Source organism: Thunnus albacares, chromosome 7, assembly GCF_914725855.1.
Source record: "Thunnus albacares chromosome 7, fThuAlb1.1, whole genome shotgun sequence".
Taxonomy (NCBI): Eukaryota; Metazoa; Chordata; class Actinopteri; order Scombriformes; family Scombridae; genus Thunnus; species Thunnus albacares.
Genome location: NC_058112.1, coordinates 19,963,743 through 19,985,897, shown reverse-complemented (window position 1 = coordinate 19,985,897; position 22,155 = coordinate 19,963,743). Strand labels below are relative to the sequence as shown.

Here is a 22,155-nt window from a genome sequence, read left to right as displayed (position 1 = left end):
CAGAGGTACAACCTTTCATCTGCAGATATTTTACTGTTTGATTAAGTGAGGAAGAAAATTCTACTTGAGCAAGGAGCTTACGCTACAAATGCACACAGGAAGTACACACTTCAGTGATGTGGGAAAAGAAAGACTATAGCCTTTAACAAATGAGCCCGTGAGAGCGGAGCATGGCGGCTGGCTCCATGCTGAAAGCATCCGGCCCCGCTTTTATAATCTAACAACAACATCTCTGAAGAGGCAGCCATATGAAGGGCTCACAGCTTCACGCACAGAGTCCTAGAAGAGCCTTGCTCTGGAGTGGAAGGACTGGGCCATTCACCCCATCCTGCCTAAAAAGTACTCAACTACCAAAAGACCACTCAAGAGAACTCAAGAGCAGTGTTTGCGTCATATTTCTGAAGTGACACTGCATGAAAAGTCTGCCTTATTTTATCACTTCGAGACAGGCTTTGTGGTTTCAGTTCTGCCTCTATACAAGGATACAACCCTAAAAAATGTGGAAGCTGACAGTGACCACAGTTAGTTACAGTACACTGTGACTCTGAAACAAGTTCATCCCTCAAATATTAATGCTAACTCAGTAATTTCTGGGTTAAAGCTGCAGCCAGAGGCCTCTAGCAACTTCTCTAACAGCACCCAGAATGTCTGCAGTTCTCCTGAGACGGTTGTCAACTCCTGTCTGGATGCATTTACAGCCATTTACTGATGTACTTCCATTTACTGTCAAGAGCCTATGAATAAGTCTGTATGTACTGTGCAGGTAGATGCAAACTAGAGCAAAGAAGAGCCCTTCCCAGCAGCACACAAGATGAGGAAGAGTTTGAGGCCACAATTTTGGTTTACAGAAAAAAGCTCAGGCAATAAAACTCAACAACACTGATTAAACCAGTTCACACTCCCTGTCCTGATTACTGCACAACAATTAATATTAATCAGCATCTATAAATCTAAAACTGCCCAACACTTCATTCATGCAAGAGTAGCAAGGCACCAGCACTAGAGAAATTCAGTCATGATGATTTTTATATAAAAACAGTTTATTGATTTATCAACAACTGTCAACTGTACAATCCTTAGGGATAATGACACGTGTATGCTACACAGTCTAATGTGTTTATGCAGAGACCATTCCTGTCTATGAGAAGGTTTGTAGTGGAATATTATGAAATACTGAAGAAAGCAAACAAAGCATACCCAAAATGTCAGATGTGGTACCGGCTTTGCCTGCCACCTTTATGAGTAACTGTGTCAGTCTTGTATATCAGTTACAGACAGTCAAACAAGAGAGGCAATGATGAGCTCTTATAGACTGATGACTAAAGTTTGATGGGTGAAGCAATGAAGAGTCATACGATAGTCGAGTCAAAACAGGCTGAAATCAAGTCACAGCTGCTTCTCCATGAAACCCATCAGTCCTCAAGTTGATAGTTATCCATTTTCATGTTGAAAGCAGCCAGTGTTCAGGGATAGGTCTTCATCTCAATGTTGAATTTCTGCTGAGCAGGGCCAAAGGGTAGATGTAAGTGGAAACCATGATTTTCTTCTTCTTCCAGTCTGAAAAAAGAGCATTTCCAGAATTCTCCACTGCTAAAATCCATGGGACAAACGTCTGTGTTCTGTGTTACAGCAAATAGCGAAAAAAAGGCCGTTGTCAAGGAGAAAAAAAAATCCAAATTAGATTTCCGAAAAGGTCATCCTGGACAACGAACATGAAAAAAAAGCAGAGGAGGGAAAAAACTGAAATAGAATATCCTCTTACAAAGTCCTAATCTAATTTCCATCCCCAGAGGGGACAGAAAATCACGGAGAGAACAAGAAAGAACCATCACAAGCGTAACTGGACACCAAAATATAAATCTATAAAAGGCCTTTTATTACTCCATTATGTACACTTTTCACAGGACCTCCAAGGAGAAGCTCCAGAGCGAAGCGCCGCTTCTAGTTGTGTCATGGAACTTTATCTCCACATTAAAAAGGACGAATAAAAAAGAAATATCCAACAAACAGAAAAACAGCAAGACATTATTTTCTTCTTAGTGCCTTTGGGAACTGCACTCGCTGTACAAGTGTTAGTCGTATGAGTGAGGAAGGGCAGAGCCAAAAGGACACAACATCCAGGGCCACAACAGCGCCAACATCCATTTCAGTCTGGCACTGCCAAACTTCCCGCCCATCCATCCCGGGGCTGCAGGCAACATCCATGCTGTCTGTGTGAGGGAAGGTAGATGGAGGAAGAGTCTACTGTTCCTGAGCATCAGCATGCTCCGATACAAAGCAGTCTGTTCTAGTAGATCACTTCATATACAGTGGCCTTCTTGTCACCAGAGCCTGTCACAATATACTTGTCGTCTGTTGAGATGTCACAGCTCAGGACAGATGAGGATTCCTTGGACTGTTTGGAGAAAAGAAGATTAAAAAAAAAAACATTTTAGTCTTGGAGGCAGTTAACATGCTCAACTACATTTGAAGTTAAGTGGGGAAGATTAGCTGACTACAGGGCAAGATTAGATTGCAGTGACATCAAGTTCTGGCCTGATGCCCCTCAAAAAGACTTCTTTGTCAGGTCAATAATCCAGGTTCAGTTTTCACTGATAGGAGAATCCTGTCAGACAGCGGTCGCTGTGCCCTTCCTCTCAGAGACAACTGTGCATACTTTTGGACTGGCTGCAGACAGAGAGTATTGATCTGCATACCTGGAATATGCTGGCGCCATAAGGAGTCCTCCAAGCATTCAACAGATTGTCCTTCCCAGTGCTTACAAACCATTTACCTGCAAAGAAAACAACAGTGCAATCAGGTCTCCTTGGACTAATAAGTGGTGGAAGAATACCTACAAATGAAAGATTACTATAACCATGAAAGCACAATAGGCATTCAGACTGTAAAAAGCGCACAGCAGTTTAAGCACTAAATAAAATAGGAGAGGCAGAGCCCCTTTCAATTAAGTAAAGTAAGCATTCTCTTCTCCTTTCTATGTGTGTGTGTGTTCATACCACAGTAGGCGAACTTGAGGGAGAGGACGCAGCTCTCGTGCAGGTGGAGCTGATACTTGTCAGGCTTCGAGTGGTGTAGCACCTCCACATTGCTGCTCTCCATGCCCACAGCCAGCCACTCGCCAGTCGGACAGTAGCCCAAGGAGAAGATCTGGGAACAGGACAAAGCAGTAATTACTGACAGTTCCGGTACTCATGTGAATCCGCCCTCCACAGTACGTCTGTGTTTGTTGTCCATCATCTCAATTTTACATGGTTGTACCTGTGAAGTGAAGTCATGCTGCTGCAGCTGTCGACCCTCCCTCAGATCCCAGGAGCGAACAGTGTTGTCGAGACCGCCTGTCCACAGCTTGGTGCCGTCATGGGATATGTCAATGCAGCTAGCACCATCCGTGTGACCCTGGAATTGCCTACAATCAAAGGAACAGAAGGCATACGAAAATTATTGACATCCTCTTTAAAATTACTCACACAACATCATTCCTGTTGTGGGGCCAAAGCCCACACACACTGTGAATAAGTGTCTTCTCCCAACCTAACGAGAGTCTGGTTGTGGAGGTCCCAGACGGCAATGTTTCCATCGCTGCAGCAGGAGAAGCAGACTTTGGCGTCGGGGCTGATAGCCAAGGCGTAGCACGCCGGGGCTGAGGAGGTGAGCTCAGCCTTGATGCGGGGTGTCTGAGAGGCCAGATCCCAGATGGTCAATGTGCTGGCCTCGCCTCCAACAATCAATGTGCGGCCATCAGGCAGCAGCTTACAGGAGCGGATGTAGTTATCCCTGTTCTGTTGCACAGAGGACAAAGCAAATCAATACATGTTTCAGGGCAGTGGAGCTCGAGAGAGATTTAGGAACAAGTCGGTGGGAAAGAGGATGAAAATCCTGCCATCATAATAAACCAACCAGAGGGCATTTTCAAACCTAGTCTGTTATGTGATAAACACGGTGAACAAGGTTTGTAGTTTGTTGAATTTACACAAACTTTGTTATGTTTATATTTCAAGCCAAATGTAATTTATTGGAAAATGTCGTGTGAGAGTTATTGTTTCCTTCCTTGGTTGGAACTTTGCTGCCAAAAGTACTTTCATCTACTGTACACAAACACTGAGTAAAAGCTTCAGCTGCATTTGTGTACCAGTGCATATGCCGTCAGACTGTCAGTGGGGTGTGTGCCTGTTGTGGTCCACATGTATAACAAAGGATCATCCCATTGTTATTGGAATGAGGTTTTGTATCAACAGTTCATACCTTCCATAACAACCACACAAAAACAACAAGGTGTAAGAATATTGTTGATGAGTGAAACATGAATCAGCAGCAATACTCACCAGACAGTCCAGTTGGGACACGGGGCTCTTGCTGCCGGGTTGGCTGATATCCCAGATTTTGACACAGCCTTTGCCACCAGTGTAGACATGGCGTGTGGGGTTGCTAATGGTAACAGCACACACAACCTCGCCGTGGCTCAGCGTGTTGATCTGACGGGCGTGGCGTGGAATACCGGGGCCGATCAGAGCATCGGGCGGGAAGGGCACGGGCTGCATCTGGCCATCTGCGCTGACATGGAAGGAGTAAGCCCTGAAGGAAAAGACGGAGCCATGTTAGTGTTTTGTATCCTTGCTGTTTTTAAAAATGTATGAATACAGCACATTAGGTGAGATACTTACGGTTTGCCACCAGAGATAGATGTGAGGCTGGCTGGGAGGCCTGGGGCTCTCATGTGGGTGTGAGGATCAAACCCCTGAAAGATGACAAAACATCTGAATAACAGATCTGCTTTTGGCCAGCACTCACAGTCAAATCCACGTGGTATTCTTAACTGTACTGTGCTTTCAGGTGATCCTTTATACAACCACATAAAAGAACAGGAAGGGGCGTTACCATAGGGGAGCGTCCGTAGGCTGCAGCTGCTGCAGCACTCATCTGAGGAGAGATGTGTAGACCAGCATACACACCAGGGCTAGTCAGGCCTCCGTTCATTTCATGATGGCTCATCATGGCAAAGGGGGTAGGGTAGGATCCTGCGATGGACAGAGGGGTACGCAAGGCTGGGGCTGCTACAGACAAAGACAGGAAAACGATACTGGTATTTAACATAACAGTAGATCAGGGGAAACGGATGGAAAAAGATTATCTCAGTTTCTAGAGAGGAAAGAGAATGGTACCAACCAAGAGCCTCCATGCCTGGTGGTTTGCCCAGGATGGGTCTGAGCCCGGGAGTGGAGCTGGTGCCAGGGGTTGGGGCATCGTTTCGTGGGGTGGGGGTGTTTGACTTGAGGCCAGGCGTGGAGGATTTGTCGTTCTGTCGAGGGAATGAGAGAGCAAGCACATTCACAATCCCGGAAAACCAGGCACTGTGCAGACTGACAATTTGAGAGCAAACTGAACTTAATCCAATCTAATTCTGACAACCCTCATAGTCCTGCAGAGCCATAAACTGCTATTTATTCTAAAACCTATTATGGCCACAATGGAGATGGGGCCGTTTTTATCCCCTTACTACTTTGCCTTTAATCTTTTAGTGAGGCAGAGGGAAAAAATCCTGGAATAGTTAAATACATTGAGCTATTAACAGAAAAGACCTGACTGATCCTGATGCGGGACAATATTATCCCTGACGTTTAGTCATGCACTTAAAGCACCGACAGCCATTCCTAATCCACTGCAGAAAACGTCCTAGATTTATTTGCACATATCCCTTTGCTCTCTCTGCCATTTTCATTTAAACCCCTTTCTGGCCTAGTTTGTTCCTAACTCTCTTGGTGTCTTACATGACTGAGCTCCTTGGCCTTGGAGGACGGGGTGCTTCCAGAGGATGCCACTGATGCAGGGCTGTTGGGTGTGTCCTTCTTTGGGGGGCGGGGCTTATCAATGCCGTTTTCAGGAGGGGAGTGGGCTGGGCTTGCCCGAGGGGTGGCGGGATCCTGGAGAAACACAGCGATAGATTTGGATGCTTATGTAACAGCTTCATCAGAGCGCATGTCAATATGCAATTTATGATTACATGTTGTAACGCTCACCTCATTAGACACATCCACCACCAGGTCATCGCTCTTCTCTCCGTCGCTGTCCTGTAAACGTAATTAGCAAATGAGTCGATCTCTTTAATGAAACCTTCAGTCTTTGTCTCAGACCACAGGACGACTTATCAGTGACTCACATATCTGCTCATGCTGTCCTTTTCCTCCACTTTACGTTTCTTAGAGTCCAAACTGTAGTCAGAGGAGCTGCGGTGCTTCTCACTGGCTGTGCGTAAGCTTTCTGACGGGGATATGGAGTTATTCTGCAAAGAGAAAACCAAACAAAGGCTTTATTACCATTTCGTCTTCCATCGTAAAAGAGAGCAGTGAGTCATTCATCTGTTACAAGTTCACAGAGAACACACTGTGCCAATGCAAACACTAAAAATGCCTCATTCACACAACTATAGATGCCGCAGACTCTTAAAATGCAGCTGTAGGACAGCTCCAAACAGTACCCTGACACCAGCCAAGCCCAATCTCACACACAAGCCTGTCCCTGGCCACACAACAGAATGGGCCGTTATCTGAACTGAAAGGAGGAGGGCTTGTTTTCTAAGCTGGGCTCCCTCCTCCTCATAACTGGACAACAAACAGCCTCACAGGGACATGAGCAGTGTGTTGTGGCTGAACAGAGGGCCTTTTCTCCGGAGTCAGTCAGGCTAAGCGTGAGAGAGAGAGAGAAAGAGAGAGAGAGAAAGAGAGAGAGAGAGAGAAACTGTATGTTGTGGGCATTGATTGCTGTAGCGTACTTGGGCACCATGTCAGCTCCGGCTTTGAGCTCTGATAAAGAAAGAGAATCTATATCCTGCCAGTGGGCACGGCAGCGTGGGACAGACTGGTGCTTCTTCATGGAGCTTGCCTGGCCACACAAGCTGGGACAGCTCACTCCAAACGCCAACAGAACGGGAGGAACTGGGCAAGTGTCCAGCGGCTTTCACAGGAGTTTGTCATTTGCCTGTAAACTGCCAAGTCCTCCTGATTCCCTCTGTCCCTTCCTCTGAGGACCAAAGCAACAACGTGGACTAAGTCAGCGGCAGCCCAGAGTACTGAACAATGGCCGATGGACTAGCAGCCTGGGCAAAGGGCCACTGTCTGCATAATGGCTGACCTTTAAAGAGATGCTTAGCGTGACTCATTAACCAAAGTCACCACTCTGCTATCAGATGACCTGGGACAAGAGCACAGAAACAAAACAGGCCTGCTAATCGCCCCAGGAGTTCCATTTCTTCAGACATGACTGCACCCATTCAGCTAGCCCAGTCTACAGAAACACAATCTCACGGGCCCATCACAAGCCATCAGAGATTGCAGCCGTTCAAATAAAACGCTTTAGCAGGTCCACCCAGACAGGGTGGAGAAGAAGAAAACAAAACAATTCTCCATTTGTGATCATAAATATTCATCACATGCCAAGGAGGAGAAAGAGTGAGCTGGTAAACAAGCGAGACAGTAGAAGGGATCAAATAAATCCTTTAAGAAGGGGAAGTCCAAGTCTTTCTTTAATTGTGATGAAATTACAAGGCTTCTAATCTCTCCAGCATGATACCAGTCATTTCCCTTCTGGATTAAACACACAGGACTTATATTCCAAATCTCATTTCCCATTAATCATTTTATTGAAAGCTGATTACAACAGAGCATGAATTTGGTGCTAGCATGTGGTTAGCAAGAATTTTTACTTGACGTTTGCAGTGGAGATGAAAATGTGATGATAAATTATGAAACCAACAGGCCCTGCAACAACAACAAAAGAAAAAAAAAAACAAGGTTGCAGGTTTGGTCACTTACTGTGTTTTCTGTTTCGTAGACATCACAGTTGCGGCCGAGGTGATGATGAAACCGAGTGGAGCAAGGAGAAAAACAAGTCAGTTAGCATATCATAACAGATGCTTGTGGCTAAATGTGTGAGAATCAACTGTAGGGCACAAGGCCCCTCTTATCACCGTGTGTTAGAGCTGTTGAATAGCTTATACAGTCATGGGCTGGGAATGTACCAGCTCATTACCCAGACAGAATGTGAACAGACAGGATGAGCTCCTCACCTAAGGGCCCTACGATTCTGCTTTAGAGACTGAGAAGCATGTCGCAATAAATTGTTTTTTCCCCTGTTTAACATCTATTCTATAGTATTCAAATGAATATCAATTTTTCTGAATAAACGGGGTTAAGCAGCAATACGCCTGAGCTTCACTCCTCACCTCTGTGTTCCAGATCATGGTGGTTCTTCTCATCTTTCACTGGGAGGTGGGCTTGACTGCCGAGGGCACCTAGTGCTAGCAGGCCTGATCCGGAGCCTGTCACTGGGGGGATGCCGGGCGGCTGCAGGCCTGAGGGGTGAGGGGGCAGCTGTACTGGAGGCCCGTGAGCAGCGTGGGAGAGGTGCTGTGCCTGGAGCTGCTGCTGCTGTAAGTAGACAGGGAAATGGACAGACAGACAACAAGTGGGTTGGAGGGAAAAGGCAAGGAGAAACCGCGCACTAAACATGAGGCTGATCAGTTAAACCCCGGATGATATTAGCACATTCACACATCTATTACTGTCAGGATCAGACAGCAATCCCCCCCTCCATGCTATTTCTATACCGGGCCAGGGTGGCATAAGCCCTAGATCTGCTCTGAGGAGAGCAAAAGTTATGACTAACGATCAACTGCTCAACACGTCTAATGCATGAGACACAGGGATCGAGACACTCAATCATACAGCACTAGTAGTGTATGTGGAGTTACATAATAGGACTATTTATCATACTGCATTAAGGACAAACAGCAAAACTAAGTTTGATTCAACCAGCGCTTAGTACAGAGGAATCATTTCACTTCAGGTAGTGTATCACAAACTGCAGCACCACAGCTCTCCTGTGCCATCAGTGAGTTGAGCAATCCTCTTAAGGAACATGAAGCTGTGTAGGAATCTGTCAGCCTGTGGGCTAAACAACTACCTGCTTTCTAAACGCTTCAAAAACACAACCAGCGTCTATTTACTCCTCTCATATTCACATTCCTGGATTAACAGAACATGAATCATTTGCACAACCCAACTTAAAAAGACTGAAGGAACGCTAAGTGCCAGGAGCTGGCACTCCTTCCCTCTCACTCTGAATATTTGAGTGTGTGTTTGTGTGCGTCTGGAAGGCTGCTGTGGGAGCCAGGACCAGGGGTCCCATGCTGGCACTCAGTCAACCCTCCAATATTCACTATCAATATTTGAAAGGCACAGGGAAATGGATGGGAGTTAAAAGGCACTCAGCATGGAAGTAAGCAGTTTAAAGCAAGGTTAAATAATACTTAGCTAGACACCAATAAAAACATCAGCAATTTATTACCCGTCTACGAGCCAGCTGAATAATTCAGCTGCTGTTACAGCATGCACCTCCTCTCTTTTACAAGATTGACTTCAATCATTGACCATTTATTGCCATTTGAAGAATATTACACATTTGTAATGACAGAGGAGGTGGAACAACACACACTACACTGTGGTGGACGTGCCTAACACACATGGTTAAAAATACATTATTCATTCAGATATTCAGTCACCAGCCTTACAAAAGGGCACACACTACCACAATGTGTCCTTAAAAATTCTGTCTGGAGGGGCTTTATAATTGCTTCTATCCTTCTGGATTATCTGCCCTGTAGGTAGAGAGGACTACATTGGAAAAATGGTGGACAGGATTTTAACTTACAACCTTGTCCTTTGCTCCATCGGGCAGATGTCAATCCAATTACAAAATGTACCCAGGACAGAGAGAGAGAGAGAGGGAGAGAGGGAGAGGAGAGCAAGAGAGAAAGAAAGTGTGTTATAATATTGTGTCCATGAGGGAAATTAAAGAGCCAGTTCATTGGCAGGGGAGAGCCATCCTTGCTCATTGTGTTTAATGAGGCACTGATGGGTAATATGCATGGTTGATCAGCAAGAGCCCTCATTAGAGGGCCATAAATGAAGACAATAATAAATAAAGAAAGGAGTCTGGCCTATTTCCTCTAATTTAATATTCTAAGATAAAGACCTACTCTTTGCCCCTTTTTTCTCAGACCGAGTATAGCTACAGAAAAAAAACACAGACACACAGGCAAAACTGAGCAAATGTATTAGAGTAATCTCCAGCGTACCAACTAAACTAACTACAAAGAAATGCACAGCACTTAGGCAGGAAAAGTGCTGTGCAACACGCACAAGCCCTTCAAACCCAGAAATCCATTGACAACAGCATGCTACATACAAAACTGAGCCAGTGTATGATATTGATATTTGTGGATGCCACTGACCATGACAGCAGGGTGGGCAGCTTGCTGCTGCTGTAAAAGAGGGCAAAACGTGGTCAGGGCTACAGCTGCCCTCTCTCCATTATTATATGCTGTAATTAATGGTGTAATGGACAGAAGAAATCCGTTTAACACTCTTTAAAAAGCCATTATGAAGCCTTCTCCAGGTGGCCACTCAATGGGCGATGGCTTATCTGAACTACTTCTCGGTCGACTTCGATATTTTGTGTTTTTTCTAATCAAACAGGAACCGCCACCAGTCAGGTTCATCTCAACACATGCAGCTGCCCTAGTTGCATCCTATTAATGGCCCTCAGCCCCATCAATAAGACATGCAGCTGGCTCCTGGATGCTGCCTGTCTGCCTGGCACGCTCTTTCACCCCACCTTGCCTTACAATATGCATGAGGATTTTGGCATGCCTACAGAGCTTCTCCTCGATGAATAACTAATGGAAAGGTATTCGTAAAACATACAGTAGCTACATTTCCACCTCCTCTGACATGAGCAACCAGCGTGACGTGGGTGGAGGTCTCGGTGTTTCATAAAATAGGTCAGGTGCCAAGAAGGACCACACTAAAGTCATGAAAGGGCCTGTCCAATATTTCATAAAGGGTACGTTTTTTAATGCTACTAACTGTTAATGAGAGACAAAAACCAGCACACAGCAACAGTGAAAGTATCAAAGCCAAAAATGCCAAACGTAGAGCAATATTCCAGTATTATACTGTTTCAAATATGGAAATCCCACACGCACACAGGAAGGAGCCAAAAATCTGATTTGCTTTTCTAAAGGAACAACTGCTGCTTGCAGCTGGTCGGCTTTAGTCAATGTGTAATAAAGCATCTGCTTCAGTCCAAAAAATAAAAAAACAAACAGCTCTCCATCACCTCACCTACTCAGACAAATTATAGGGAGCAATTATCCTGGAACAAAAGGTCACCAAGGGGGCATTAATTGAATTCCAATATGTGCCTCCAGTCATCAAGTCAGCCTTTAGCGCCGGCCTCTTACGCATGTTAAAGACTCTGCGATAGCATGAGCTTTTGGATTGGAGAGTGAAACCAATCACTTCTGTTTTAGGAGAGCAGCTGATCAATGAGGAGCCGTTGGTGTTTTGAAGCAGTGATGAACACCAGCGTTACACTGCTGTGGTGTGCGATGAGAGCTGCGCAGCAGAGCTGTGATGGCTGACTGCTGTCTGTACAGCCTCGGCTAGCTTGCAGCGCTGCCTGTGTTCTGCTCACCCTCAGCCTTTTAATTCCCACAGCTATCCAGGTCAGCAGTGAGGGATGAGGCTCCTCGTTAAAACCTTAGCCAATTAATGCAATACAGGCTGCGAAGGGGATTCTCAAGAGCTCTCAGGCTTGCATTTATAAACACACAACAAGGCAGCGAAGATGCCACTGAGACCAAAGCTGGAGCAACAGACCAGCTCTTGAGATCTATACTTTCTGTGTATATAGTTTGAATTTATTGCTTAAGAATATATGAGAGAAATATATTAACACTTTTATTTAAGAAGAGGCAAATCTGCATTATTACTTTATATCACATAAAAATATAAATCAACAGTTCAGACTACTCGGTGCATGCAAAAGACAAACTAGAAAAAACATATTTAATGCAAGTGACTATCTTGAGAATAGGTTTACCCTAGACAAGGTCAAATAAAGGAATAAAAGGGGGTATACACACGGTGAGAGGCAGATTGGGAAGTCCACGTACCCCGATGATGGCATTCAGCTCGGTCATAGTCACCTGCTTAGCCCGCTCCACTGCCTGAGCAACCTGCTGTTGGTGCTGTGGGAAGACATTTACAAAAAGAAGATTGGAACATCTATCACACACCCACACTCACTTATCTGTGAATTTCACACTTCATTTTCATAGCACTGCTGTAATTTTAAAAGTGGGGGCAAATGCCACACACAATTACTCGAAATTGCTTAACCTGAACATTTTTTTTTTTTTTTAAGTAGTATCTTTAGAATTCAGGCAACAATAAGAGACTTTATTTTAGCACTAAACTGTGACAGTGTTTGGGAGCCGCATTCACAACTCACCTCTTGTGACAGGAAAGGCATAATTTGAGCTAAAATTGCGTTGAGCCGTTTGGCAATCTCCGTCTGGAAAACAAAAGAGGAGCAAAATGAGATGGTAAAGTATGAAACAGACAGTGACTTCACATAACCCCGCCTTTAATGTTTACACCGATTAAGTCAATTACTGCAGCAATCAGAACTGCTTGACTCAACATCCTCTAAACAGCGTGATATTGACATTTGAAATATTTAAAACATTAGGAGAGCCCAGGGGGATGGAGCACAGCTGTGCTGAGAGTGCACTCCATGCTAAACGGATATGAGCAGGCAGAGTGCTGCTGTGTTGAGAGGATCTTCTCTCACTCTGCCCTCCTTCCCCTCATCTGCAACTGTGCTGTCCTGCAGTTAACCTCAGAGTTAAACCACACAACCACACCCCAGGAAGTGAAGCCCACTAACCAGGCATGACTGTTTACTTACATGTGACGCTGTAGGCAGTTTACATTTAAAGGTTATAACTGTAGATTGAGCAAAGACTAGAAACCAAAATGACCTCAAGGTTAACACACCTCAAATCTGTGATCAATACCATTAGAAGACAGCCCTTAAATGTTACGAGTGCAGTCTGCTACAGCTCTGCCTTTCCAAGACTGAGGCCTGGGCACATTACTCTCTGCAATCATCCGCCCAACCCACCACCCTCCTAGCCTCCCATCCATCCACCGAGCCCTGCCTCCATTCTTCTGCTTGTCTACCAACTGCCATGGCAACGGCTGCAGCCCTATCTTGCTGGGATCATTATGCAAATGGCACCTCTGCTTGACCGTAACAGGCTTTAAAATCATATTACGTGCTTGGAGGCAGGTCATTAAATTGAATTTTCAGCCTGTCGATCACATGAATGCAGCAAATGAATGGTGGATAAAAAGAGCAATGGGAGGAGGTGTGCAGAGGAGGTGGGGTGCGGTGGGGGGGGGTGGATGTGATCTAACCCCCTCCCCTGTAAAAACACTGCACAGCCGGCTTGCTCTGCCTCCTCTCTTTCTTCCAGGGATGGGAGATGAGGCTCTCAGGTTCAAGCTCTGCACTGGGAGCAGAAAAATAACAGTGCCAAAGCTACATCATCTATGGAATTTATGAGCTGCAGTTCAACCAGGGCCACTGCGGAACACAAACACATCACAGGGATTTTCTCAGATTTTTCATTTTGGAGCAGCACACACAATGTACTTTGCAGACCGCCAGCTTATTTATTACACATGGCAGAAATGCCAGGCAGTTTTGGCAGCCAGACGTATTACCTCTGAGCAGAGCCAGAGAGATTGGAGAGTAATGTCCAACAGAACGAGACCTGCTGACCCAGGCTGCAACATGGATAGCCACTTAGCCGGGCAAGCCAGCAGGACAAACAACAAGCCGAAGATAAAATATCCGATGAAACAAAGTAAAGCCTGGGATCAGAGGCAATAATGTGAAACAAATATATGGCAGCATGTCATACAGAGAGTACAATAGTCCATAAGATAACACTGTTGATTAATGTCAGCGGACGAGAAAGACACTGAACTCCATTCTCATCTGACACACAATAAATGTGACCTACAACCAATAAAGCAATGAGGGGGTTAGATAAAGGTTTTATGGGCATTAGTATTAATGCAATGTAGTAAGTGCTCTAGAAAGAGCTCAAGAAGGCCCTCAGAAACGGTTAAAAAGCTACAGAGCCTATATAATCCATGTTTGTTGAGATAAGCCATGTCAATAGCAGTCGAACATTTGACAGGATTTGTGAAAAGGCCTTGAGCGCACGGTCCATTCCTCTGGAGCTTAGTGTCATGGTGACAGCTGGCTGGGAGAGGTCAGGAGGTGACTGATCCACTGCGCCCTAAACAACTGGCAGCCCCTGCACTCTCACAACACAACATGCAAATACATGGAAAAGGCATCGAACTCAACTCACCATTGCTGTGGGAGATTTTTTTTTTTTTTTTTGTTCTGCTGGCAGATAAAAATGGGGCTGTTGTCACTTTAAGTAGATGACAGCTTGGCCCTTGAGAGGCCAGCTTTGCGCTGCTGCTACACAATTACAGGTACTCGGACCTGTGTAGCACCACTTTAAGAGCACTCTCAGGCTGGCTTGTCAATGGTGTGCAGAAAGGTATTTGCCTGTTGCTATCAGCAGTGGGAAAATAGAGTCGAGACACTGATGAGTATTAAATACAGCCGGAAAACAACTGGTAGCTCTGGTCACATGATCCATCTATAAACAATACTTGACTAGTCAGATTTAGAGGGCCCTTCAATTTGTCCAAGATGACAGCGTTGCCCGTTTCCTGATTTTTCTAGTAGCAAGAAAATTAGAACAGTACTTCACTCGTGTCTAAGCTGAAAGTGACGCATGTTTCCTCCAAACTCAGATGTTGCACAAAGCCTCAGTGCAGAATAAATGTCTTTTTGCTATTTTAAGTAATCCCTATTGATCTCTTCTCAGTAAAGCCAAAAATCTGCCTGAATGGATGCATAGTTTACAACTAGGATTAACCTTGTCAATCATAGCAGTCTGTCAGGTGATTTTCTTGTACAAAGGAAGTCTGTGATCTTAAAACAATAAACTCATTCTAACACAAACAGCCCTCTATATCATGCCTTATCATAAAACACAATAACTCTCAGTTTATATGAGTGGACTTGACACCCAACAGTTCACACCCTGAAGTTATTATAATGCAATCCAGGATCACTGGATATGGGAGCATTGATGGCTTGGCTCTATTGTATGACCACTGCAGACAGTCCGCTCGCTGACCAAGTTTTTTTTGGCCCTGGGTATGGCAGATAGTTTGCTACTTAGCAAATGATTCCCGCAGCCGTGGGTCTCATGTCTGTGTTACGACTGCAGGTAACAGCCAAATCTGATTTAGCCTTACCAACACCCAAGCCTCAAACCCTGTGGAGCACTTGGAAACAAGCACCAGATGATGGTAATTACCGGCTGACATCACGCGGCAGAAATTAGCCGTTTGCTTCTACATACTGTCACGCCTGTTAGGGAGGGATCAGATAACACTGCCACATCAGTCCATCTGAGCCGTGCTGGTGTGTGCATTCTGAAATCTGAATTATGTCCCTGCGCAGTAATGAAAAAGGCACAGTTAGAGGAATGGATTTCCTCACTATGGAATAAATCTCCTGGCAGGAATATAATATGCCTATGTGCATCCAATAATCCATCCCAACTCTGCCTGTTAACCACTCCCCGTCTTCTCCTCCTCCCCTGCCTGAGCCATAAGCTGGGGGAGCTGCAGGGACGGGGCCCACACTGTTTGCTCACAAACACGCCGTTCAGCAGGTTAGGGCCCCACTGATGAATTATTCAAGCGCTTCCATCAGCTCTGTTGAGGTTCCTGATAAAAGTCAGGCGCTAAAATGGATCAGTCGATTAACCTGTTTACACAGAGCTGGGCTGTCGTCCCTCCCCCAGCTCTATTCTCCAACTTGTCTCCGGCTCCCATCCCCCCCCCCTCCCTCTTTCCTCTAGTTGGCGATAAGTGCCTGACAGAAGCTATCAGAGCGACCCGAGCCCTGACAGACATGTGGCAGTGTGACACACGGCCTAGACACTGATGGATCACCCTACCACACCAATCCGCCATGCCTCCAACACTGTCATTAACCAAGCCGGGCTGCTGCAGGGGAAGGGACAGCCTCACTGGTTTAAGAGCAGCATGCATGGGAATCTACTCACTCATACAATCATTATCTCTTCAAGCATCAATGTGATTGATCTATGAAGCAATAGGAGACAGGATCTTCTGATAACGATAAGAGCATAAAAGGACTTTTGCCCTCCTCCTGTAATTACTGATCATCGCTGGCCTATCAGCAAATGCTTCATCATTAAGTCAAAGGCCAAGCTTGCCAAAGTCTACGTTTAATCTTATCAAAAGGCTGAGACAAATCAAGGCTTTACACCACTGGTGAATGTAAATGTAACTGAACAAGTGGTGGTAAAAGTTTACCATTATATTGCCTTGTTTACGTGCGGTAGATGTGTCAGTTTACAGCCTATTACCGATGCTCGGCTCAGTTCACAGCCTATGAGCGGCTCCTCCTGGGTCTCACATCCCCTGACGCTGTGGAAAACCGCCGAGCTGAAAAATATGAGGGAACATGATGGTACCTACCTGTTTGTGCATCTCTATGTTCAGCCCGTAGGACATCTCATAGTACTGAAATGAAAGAAGAGATTTCAACGTGATTAATGAAGTCAACCATTTACTATATGTGCTATGTGGGCAATTAATTTCCTTTTTTCCCCCGTTAAACATAAGTAGCTTGTTTTTTTTTTTACTCATAATCATGATTTAAATGTAACTAACATGCTGTCTACAGCCACAAATCAATATTTTAAATTGATCACTACACTAATTACATCATCACATGGTGTTGAACATTATGATTAAAAACCTAAATACAATCCAGCATCTTTGGGCAAACGTGATAAACTTTAAGATCAGACACAAAAGGAGCTCTAAGAGCAGCTGACAGTGGATAGCCAATAAAACGATATTTTATTTATAGTGTGGGCGCAGAGAAGAAAAAAGGTTTAGATTTATTGATCAACATCTTAAGCCCTCAGATCTCCGGGATGTCTATTTACTTAACGTAACGTGATTGCTCAACACTCTTGATATTTCAAGCCAGGTCAGTCTGTCTGGCTGAAATGTAATCCATGGAGCCCACAAGTGGCAGCCAGGGCAGAAATGGCTTTCCAGTCAGCGTCTATTTGATGAAGCCAATGCATTATTCAGTCCATTAGCTTCTTCGAAAATTACTCTCAAACAAGAGAGCCATTCTGTCTGAGATCAGAGCCCCACAGCCGTAGCGTAACCTGACACCCAGTGCTGGCTGTGGGATACTTCCCTACATGTTTACCTAACCTCCTCCCTGTCAGGCTGACATGTTGTTTTCCTGTGAGAAGAATGTTTAACTTAAGCCTGCATGTATTGGTTTAAGTCATCCGCAGTGTGTTTACCTGGGACAACAGAGTACACTAACACAGAAGAGCCCTCTGATTGCGTCACGTCTGCACTGAATTCCTGCATCACAGGCACACCTATGTTTTTCTAAAAGGCTGCTAAAATAAAAGCTAATAATTTCGGTTTACACAGAAACTGAGGTCGACTTAGTGCAAAATAAACTGCAGCATGTTCCACGTCCTCCATTTTGTTTGCCGTGGTGCATTTTTCCCACACACTGCTCTCTCTGGCCCTCCACCATCAGCTCACACCTAATTTATGGCCATGCATATGTCTGAGTGTGGAGTCTCCTAGGAGAATAATCAGATCAGCACACACAGAGGGCAAGCTGCAGTCGACCCTTGGAGATCTGGGGGCGCGCTATAATGGAGCCTCAGCCCACTGCCGCCTGCCTGTCAGGAAGAGTTCCTCCGTAACAACCAGCTACATCAAACACCCCCCCCACCACCCCCTCACCCCCCCGGGGGCTTTCACAGGCCTGTACCTGACACTCAACCCGCCCTAACCACCACGCAGGTGATCACAATAGCCTGTCTCGCTCCACCCCAACTAGATCTTCAACAAGCCTTGCAATTTGGAACCATAATTGCTCCCTATTGTAACACAATCTTACCATGACATAGTGGCGCTGCATCTCCGTCTTCTCATTGGCCAGTTTGTCATACTCCACCTTAAGACTAAAATAGGAGACAAGGTGTCAATTTCAGGCGTCTCTATCAATGTCAATACCTCACTCACACTTAACTACCTGACAGCAGAGTAAAGAGGATTAAAAAAAAACTGCAATTGAAAACAATTGCAATGATTACCTGTGATACTGGGCTTGCAGGAACTGAAATTCATCTTTAATCCTGTCACAAGACTCTGCTACGGTGAATTTGAAGCCAGGCTGTCCAGGCTGATGTGGAGCCTGAAAGAAGGTTGTTAAAAAAAAAAAAAAAAACATCAGTGGAGCCACAGTACAAAGTTTTAATCATTTGTCGAAGGGAGCTGAATGGTTCACACATTAGACTTGTCAAAATAATATCTCCTCTGCAGTAAGTAAGATACTACCACACCAAAAGAGGAGCTACTATCTAACACCTCTAGCATATAATAACACATGAATGAGCGTTCACACTGAAAATGAATTTCATAACTGAGATAAAACCACCACCTGTCCTCATGTTCATCATAGTTACTGTATGGCTGAGTAAATATTTCCAGGCATGCAACCCCCTTTGCATGAGTGCAAATCCTGGTGTGCAAGAAATGCACTGTAGTATAAGCATACAGAAATTTGATGAGCTGCGTTAAAGGGTGGAAAACGCTTTGCAGGGCAGTTTTCAGTGGGAATCGACACACTCAGGAGCCATGTCAACACCAGTGTTGTCAGATAAAAATATGTAAGCTATATAAGTATGGAGGAAGCGCTTCTTACCGGATGTCGGCCCTGTGGATACATCTTGAAATGTATCCTTTGTTTATCTCTCCAGTGTGTTCAGGTCCTTTGGAAAAATGGTTGAAATGTGCTCACAGCCACACACCAGTCTCAGCAGACAGGGGTTGGGGTTGGGGGGGGGTGAGGGGAGGTCGTGAAAATCCTGTGTTGAAAAATGACGCGGTTTAATCTCTGGACGGAAAACACACAGTAGGCTATAATACAGTTCAGGTTGTTTGTCACCAAGTAGCCAGAACACCAAACTCATCCTCAATTATTAATACTGCAGTCAGTCACACACAATGTCAAAAAAAGCAGCAGCAGTCCAGCGCTCCTGTCTTCTTTAATGACCTTATTCGGTCAGTGGTCAAGCGATACACACACACAAATCTCAATGTACAGTTTAAACTGATGCAAACACGACACAGACTAAAACTGAGTGGCTACTTTTCGCTGTTCAATTTAAACGCGTGCATTAAAATCGTTTGTTTGTTTTTTTTGGAGAGTAGGGGCTCTAATCTTGACTGATGTTCGACAAATGACCAAAACCCCGCTCTCGGACGTCTACAGGCAGGCCACGACCGACAGCAGCTGGCTTTCACCTAATGTTTGATCCGCGGAAAGCGATGGAAACGGTGCGCTGTTGAGCGTACGCCCCAGAAAAAAAAGCAGAAAAAGGGAATCAACAGCTCTGGTAAATACATACCCGTGCGTGCGTCCTATCCGTCCGTCCGACTTTTGTTACTGAAGAAAAAACAGTAGGCTATAATTCATGCGTTTAATCCCTCCTACTGTAAGCGTGGTGGACGCAGATCTCGACAAGCATCCTCTCTCTCTCTTTCTCTCCCTCTCTCTCCGGAGCGCACCCAGCCAGACTGGGGGAGCAGTTGGGAGAAAATTTGGTGCGGTCGGGCTCGATCAAACTACTTTATTCTCAACCGCGAACCTCCGAGGAATGTGCGCCTTTTGTGGCTGGTTAATCCCAAAAAAAGAAGAAAAAAAAATCAATAAATATGCTTCCAAAATCTGTCTTCCGACTCGAAGAGGTTGGAGATTCTTTAAAAGCGTAACATGGTACTCTCCACAATCTCGCATTTCCCCCAGTTGTCCAGCTTACCCCGGTTGCCACACACAGGCAGCAGGGCTGAACTGCCGTGAAAGCGCCTATCTGTCCAATCGGATTACTCGGAAGGAATACAGCCACATCTGCCTATCAGAGAGCGACAGCCCCCACGTGGGGTGCAACGATACATGACATCATCCCGCGGATCCACAAGGCATCATCCGTCCGTCCCACCATGTACAACAACAACAGCAGCAGGCATTGATGTGCCGACGATGATATCCACATTTGACAGAGACGGCACAAATTCCACATCCGCGCTTCATTAGGTGTTTTTTTCTTGTTGTTTTTTTTTTTTGCCCGCGCAAATAAAGTTGATGATTTTGTTTTGGGTGAGACCACCATCGGCGGGACGGGGAGGGAGGTGTGCGGTGCAACAAGCACTTTTAAAATGTGTCTCCCCATACAAGGGAAAAAAGGGGGGCTGTGATGGGTTCTTGTTTGTACAACGTGGTTGTAAAATGTGAAACGATGTTCCAGTGAAATATCCAAAATATCTCCCCAAATTAGAAATGTTCGGGTTAAACTCTCCCCCACCACCTCCTCCCAACACATACACGCCGTGAAGGGCACAATAATGACCAATCGATCGACGATATGCACTAAATTGAAGCTATACGGGGCCGATATAACACACATTTTTAGCCTTTAAGCTTCGCGTGATTCTTGTGCAACACACCCGCGCGCCCACCTATCAGCATTTTGGGTGATAGTTGCACTGCGGGGAGAGAAGAGATGATTGCCTTTGTCTGATACGAACATCAGCCATGTCTGAGCGCAGCCTCTCCGCCTTGTTTTGAAGGTTCAACTCTACCCCCACGTGGGACTCCTCTGCGGCTTTAAGGCCTCTCGTCCAATGGCAGCGCGGTGCACTTACTCGCAGGCTTCCCATTGGCCCGCTGGCGTCGAGCCTGTCATTCACGGAGCAGCGTTGTCAATCAATACCACGCGGGGTCAAGCGCTGACAAATGCCTGTGCTCCTCGGTCCTCTGCCTGTGAATAGAGCCTGGAATGGCTGCTTAATTAGCTTCGAATGGCTTTTCTCTCCAGTTCAAACAATCTGTTACCACCACGTGGTAATGAGAGCCTACATTAAACAAAGGAAGAAAGGAAGCATGCAAACAGTTGTAACATTACAACCTGTAGTTTTCCTTTACATACGGGCCCATGTAACTAGCAGACAAAAGGATTTTGTTTACCTTTATCACAAAAAGCCAATCGACGTGTTCTAACATTAAACATGGGTGAGAATATAGTCATTCTGTATGTATGTATGGATGTAGTGCTTCCACAATCAAACACCAAAAAAATAAAAAAAATAAAAAGGCACTTGTCTGCTTGTTTTTATTGTCAGCTGTGATAACAAGCCTGTGAAATGAAGAAAAACAACACCAGATGCATAAAAAAGGCAGCTTAATTATATTATCTCCAGTCTTTTATTGTGTAACACACACTTCTACGCATACAATACTGTACTTATGGTCATGCTGATAAGGCAAATTTAAATGGATGTCATGAGGCTGGTCTTATAGTTCACTAATTTGGTCTGTGAAGTGACTAAAGTGGGAAAACAACCAGCCATGCTTCACACTGGCTATAGTAGTAGTAGCATTTTGGGAATGCAAAGGTCATTTTGTCATGTTAAGGTCTGAGATTGCCCAGCAGTCGTCTACTTGTCATTCTTGTCAGCCACCTTGAGGATGTGGGATAACTGTGTTATTTCCAAAAGTATGGAGGCAGTCTGTGAGAAACTCAAGCACACACAAGAGCTGGCGGGCTAATCTCAGCCAGGCACCCCCTCATGCTTTTCAATAGAGAGTGCTTGGATTAAAGGCAACAAAAGGCCGGGCCAAACCCCAGGGAGAGGGGGCCCTCCGCCCACTGAGACCCCCACACTGTTTATTTACACGGAAACCCCAGCCTCACTGAAACTCCCACCCTCAGGCATTACACACTGGCCTATTTGCAGAGGTGGCTCTAATTCTTGACAGAGCAGGGATTGTCCTCACTCCTGCCACTTTGAACTGAGTAGAAACCCGCTTTCCACATAGCTCAGATATAGCAAGTGAGCAAATATTTTGCTTCTTCCACAGAACAATTACTGCGGGGTCATATTGTCCAAAGCCAGCTATAATTTTCACACCCCGCATGTATTTCTGTGGAGAAATTGCTCGTATTCCTCTAGGCATACTGTGTGAAATCATGGTTTTGCGGCCGTAGAACGAGAAGATCAACGGTACGGTGGA

At 45.3% G+C, this 22,155-nt stretch overlaps 1 protein-coding gene across 4 annotated transcripts; it reads right to left on the bottom strand.

Moving 5' to 3' along the window:
- Positions 1 to 1,019: 1,019 nt before the first annotated feature.
- On the bottom strand, positions 1,020 to 20,175 carry tle3a (TLE family member 3, transcriptional corepressor a). 4 transcript variants are annotated; one of them, XM_044356517.1, is made up of 21 exons: positions 19,493 to 20,175; positions 18,787 to 18,949; positions 18,176 to 18,276; positions 17,980 to 18,043; positions 16,512 to 16,556; positions 12,349 to 12,411; positions 12,011 to 12,085; positions 8,216 to 8,420; positions 7,806 to 7,813; positions 6,155 to 6,277; positions 6,015 to 6,065; positions 5,766 to 5,918; positions 5,164 to 5,296; positions 4,876 to 5,048; positions 4,662 to 4,735; positions 4,323 to 4,572; positions 3,532 to 3,779; positions 3,259 to 3,406; positions 2,997 to 3,147; positions 2,697 to 2,773; positions 1,020 to 2,395 (listed from the first exon to the last, which is right to left on the bottom strand). In XM_044356517.1, the coding sequence occupies exons 2-21, from the start codon at positions 18,808 to 18,810 to the stop codon at positions 2,288 to 2,290; spliced, it is 2,274 nt and encodes a 757-aa protein (XP_044212452.1). In that variant the 5' UTR covers positions 18,811 to 18,949; positions 19,493 to 20,175; the 3' UTR covers positions 1,020 to 2,287. The 4 variants fall into 4 exon arrangements, with proteins under 4 accessions (XP_044212452.1, XP_044212450.1, XP_044212451.1 ...); XM_044356515.1 differs by having other exon boundaries at positions 11,981 to 12,085; positions 19,493 to 20,174; XM_044356516.1 differs by having other exon boundaries at positions 4,876 to 5,051; positions 19,493 to 20,171.
- Positions 20,176 to 22,155: the final 1,980 nt, after the last annotated feature.

What these genes read in the sequence shown, in the direction of transcription:
- tle3a (XM_044356514.1), bottom strand. Translation starts at nt 18,810, where the DNA reads ATGTATCCACAGGGCCGACATCCG. An exon ending in ACATAGAGATGCACAAACAG is followed by an intron (nt 12,412 to 16,511) that starts GTAGGTACCATC and finishes TTTGTTTTCCAG; the next exon opens with ACGGAGATTGCCAAACGGCT. An exon ending in CCTACGGACGCTCCCCTATG is followed by an intron (nt 4,736 to 4,875) that starts GTAACGCCCCTT and finishes GTCATCTTTCAG; the next exon opens with GGGTTTGATCCTCACACCCA.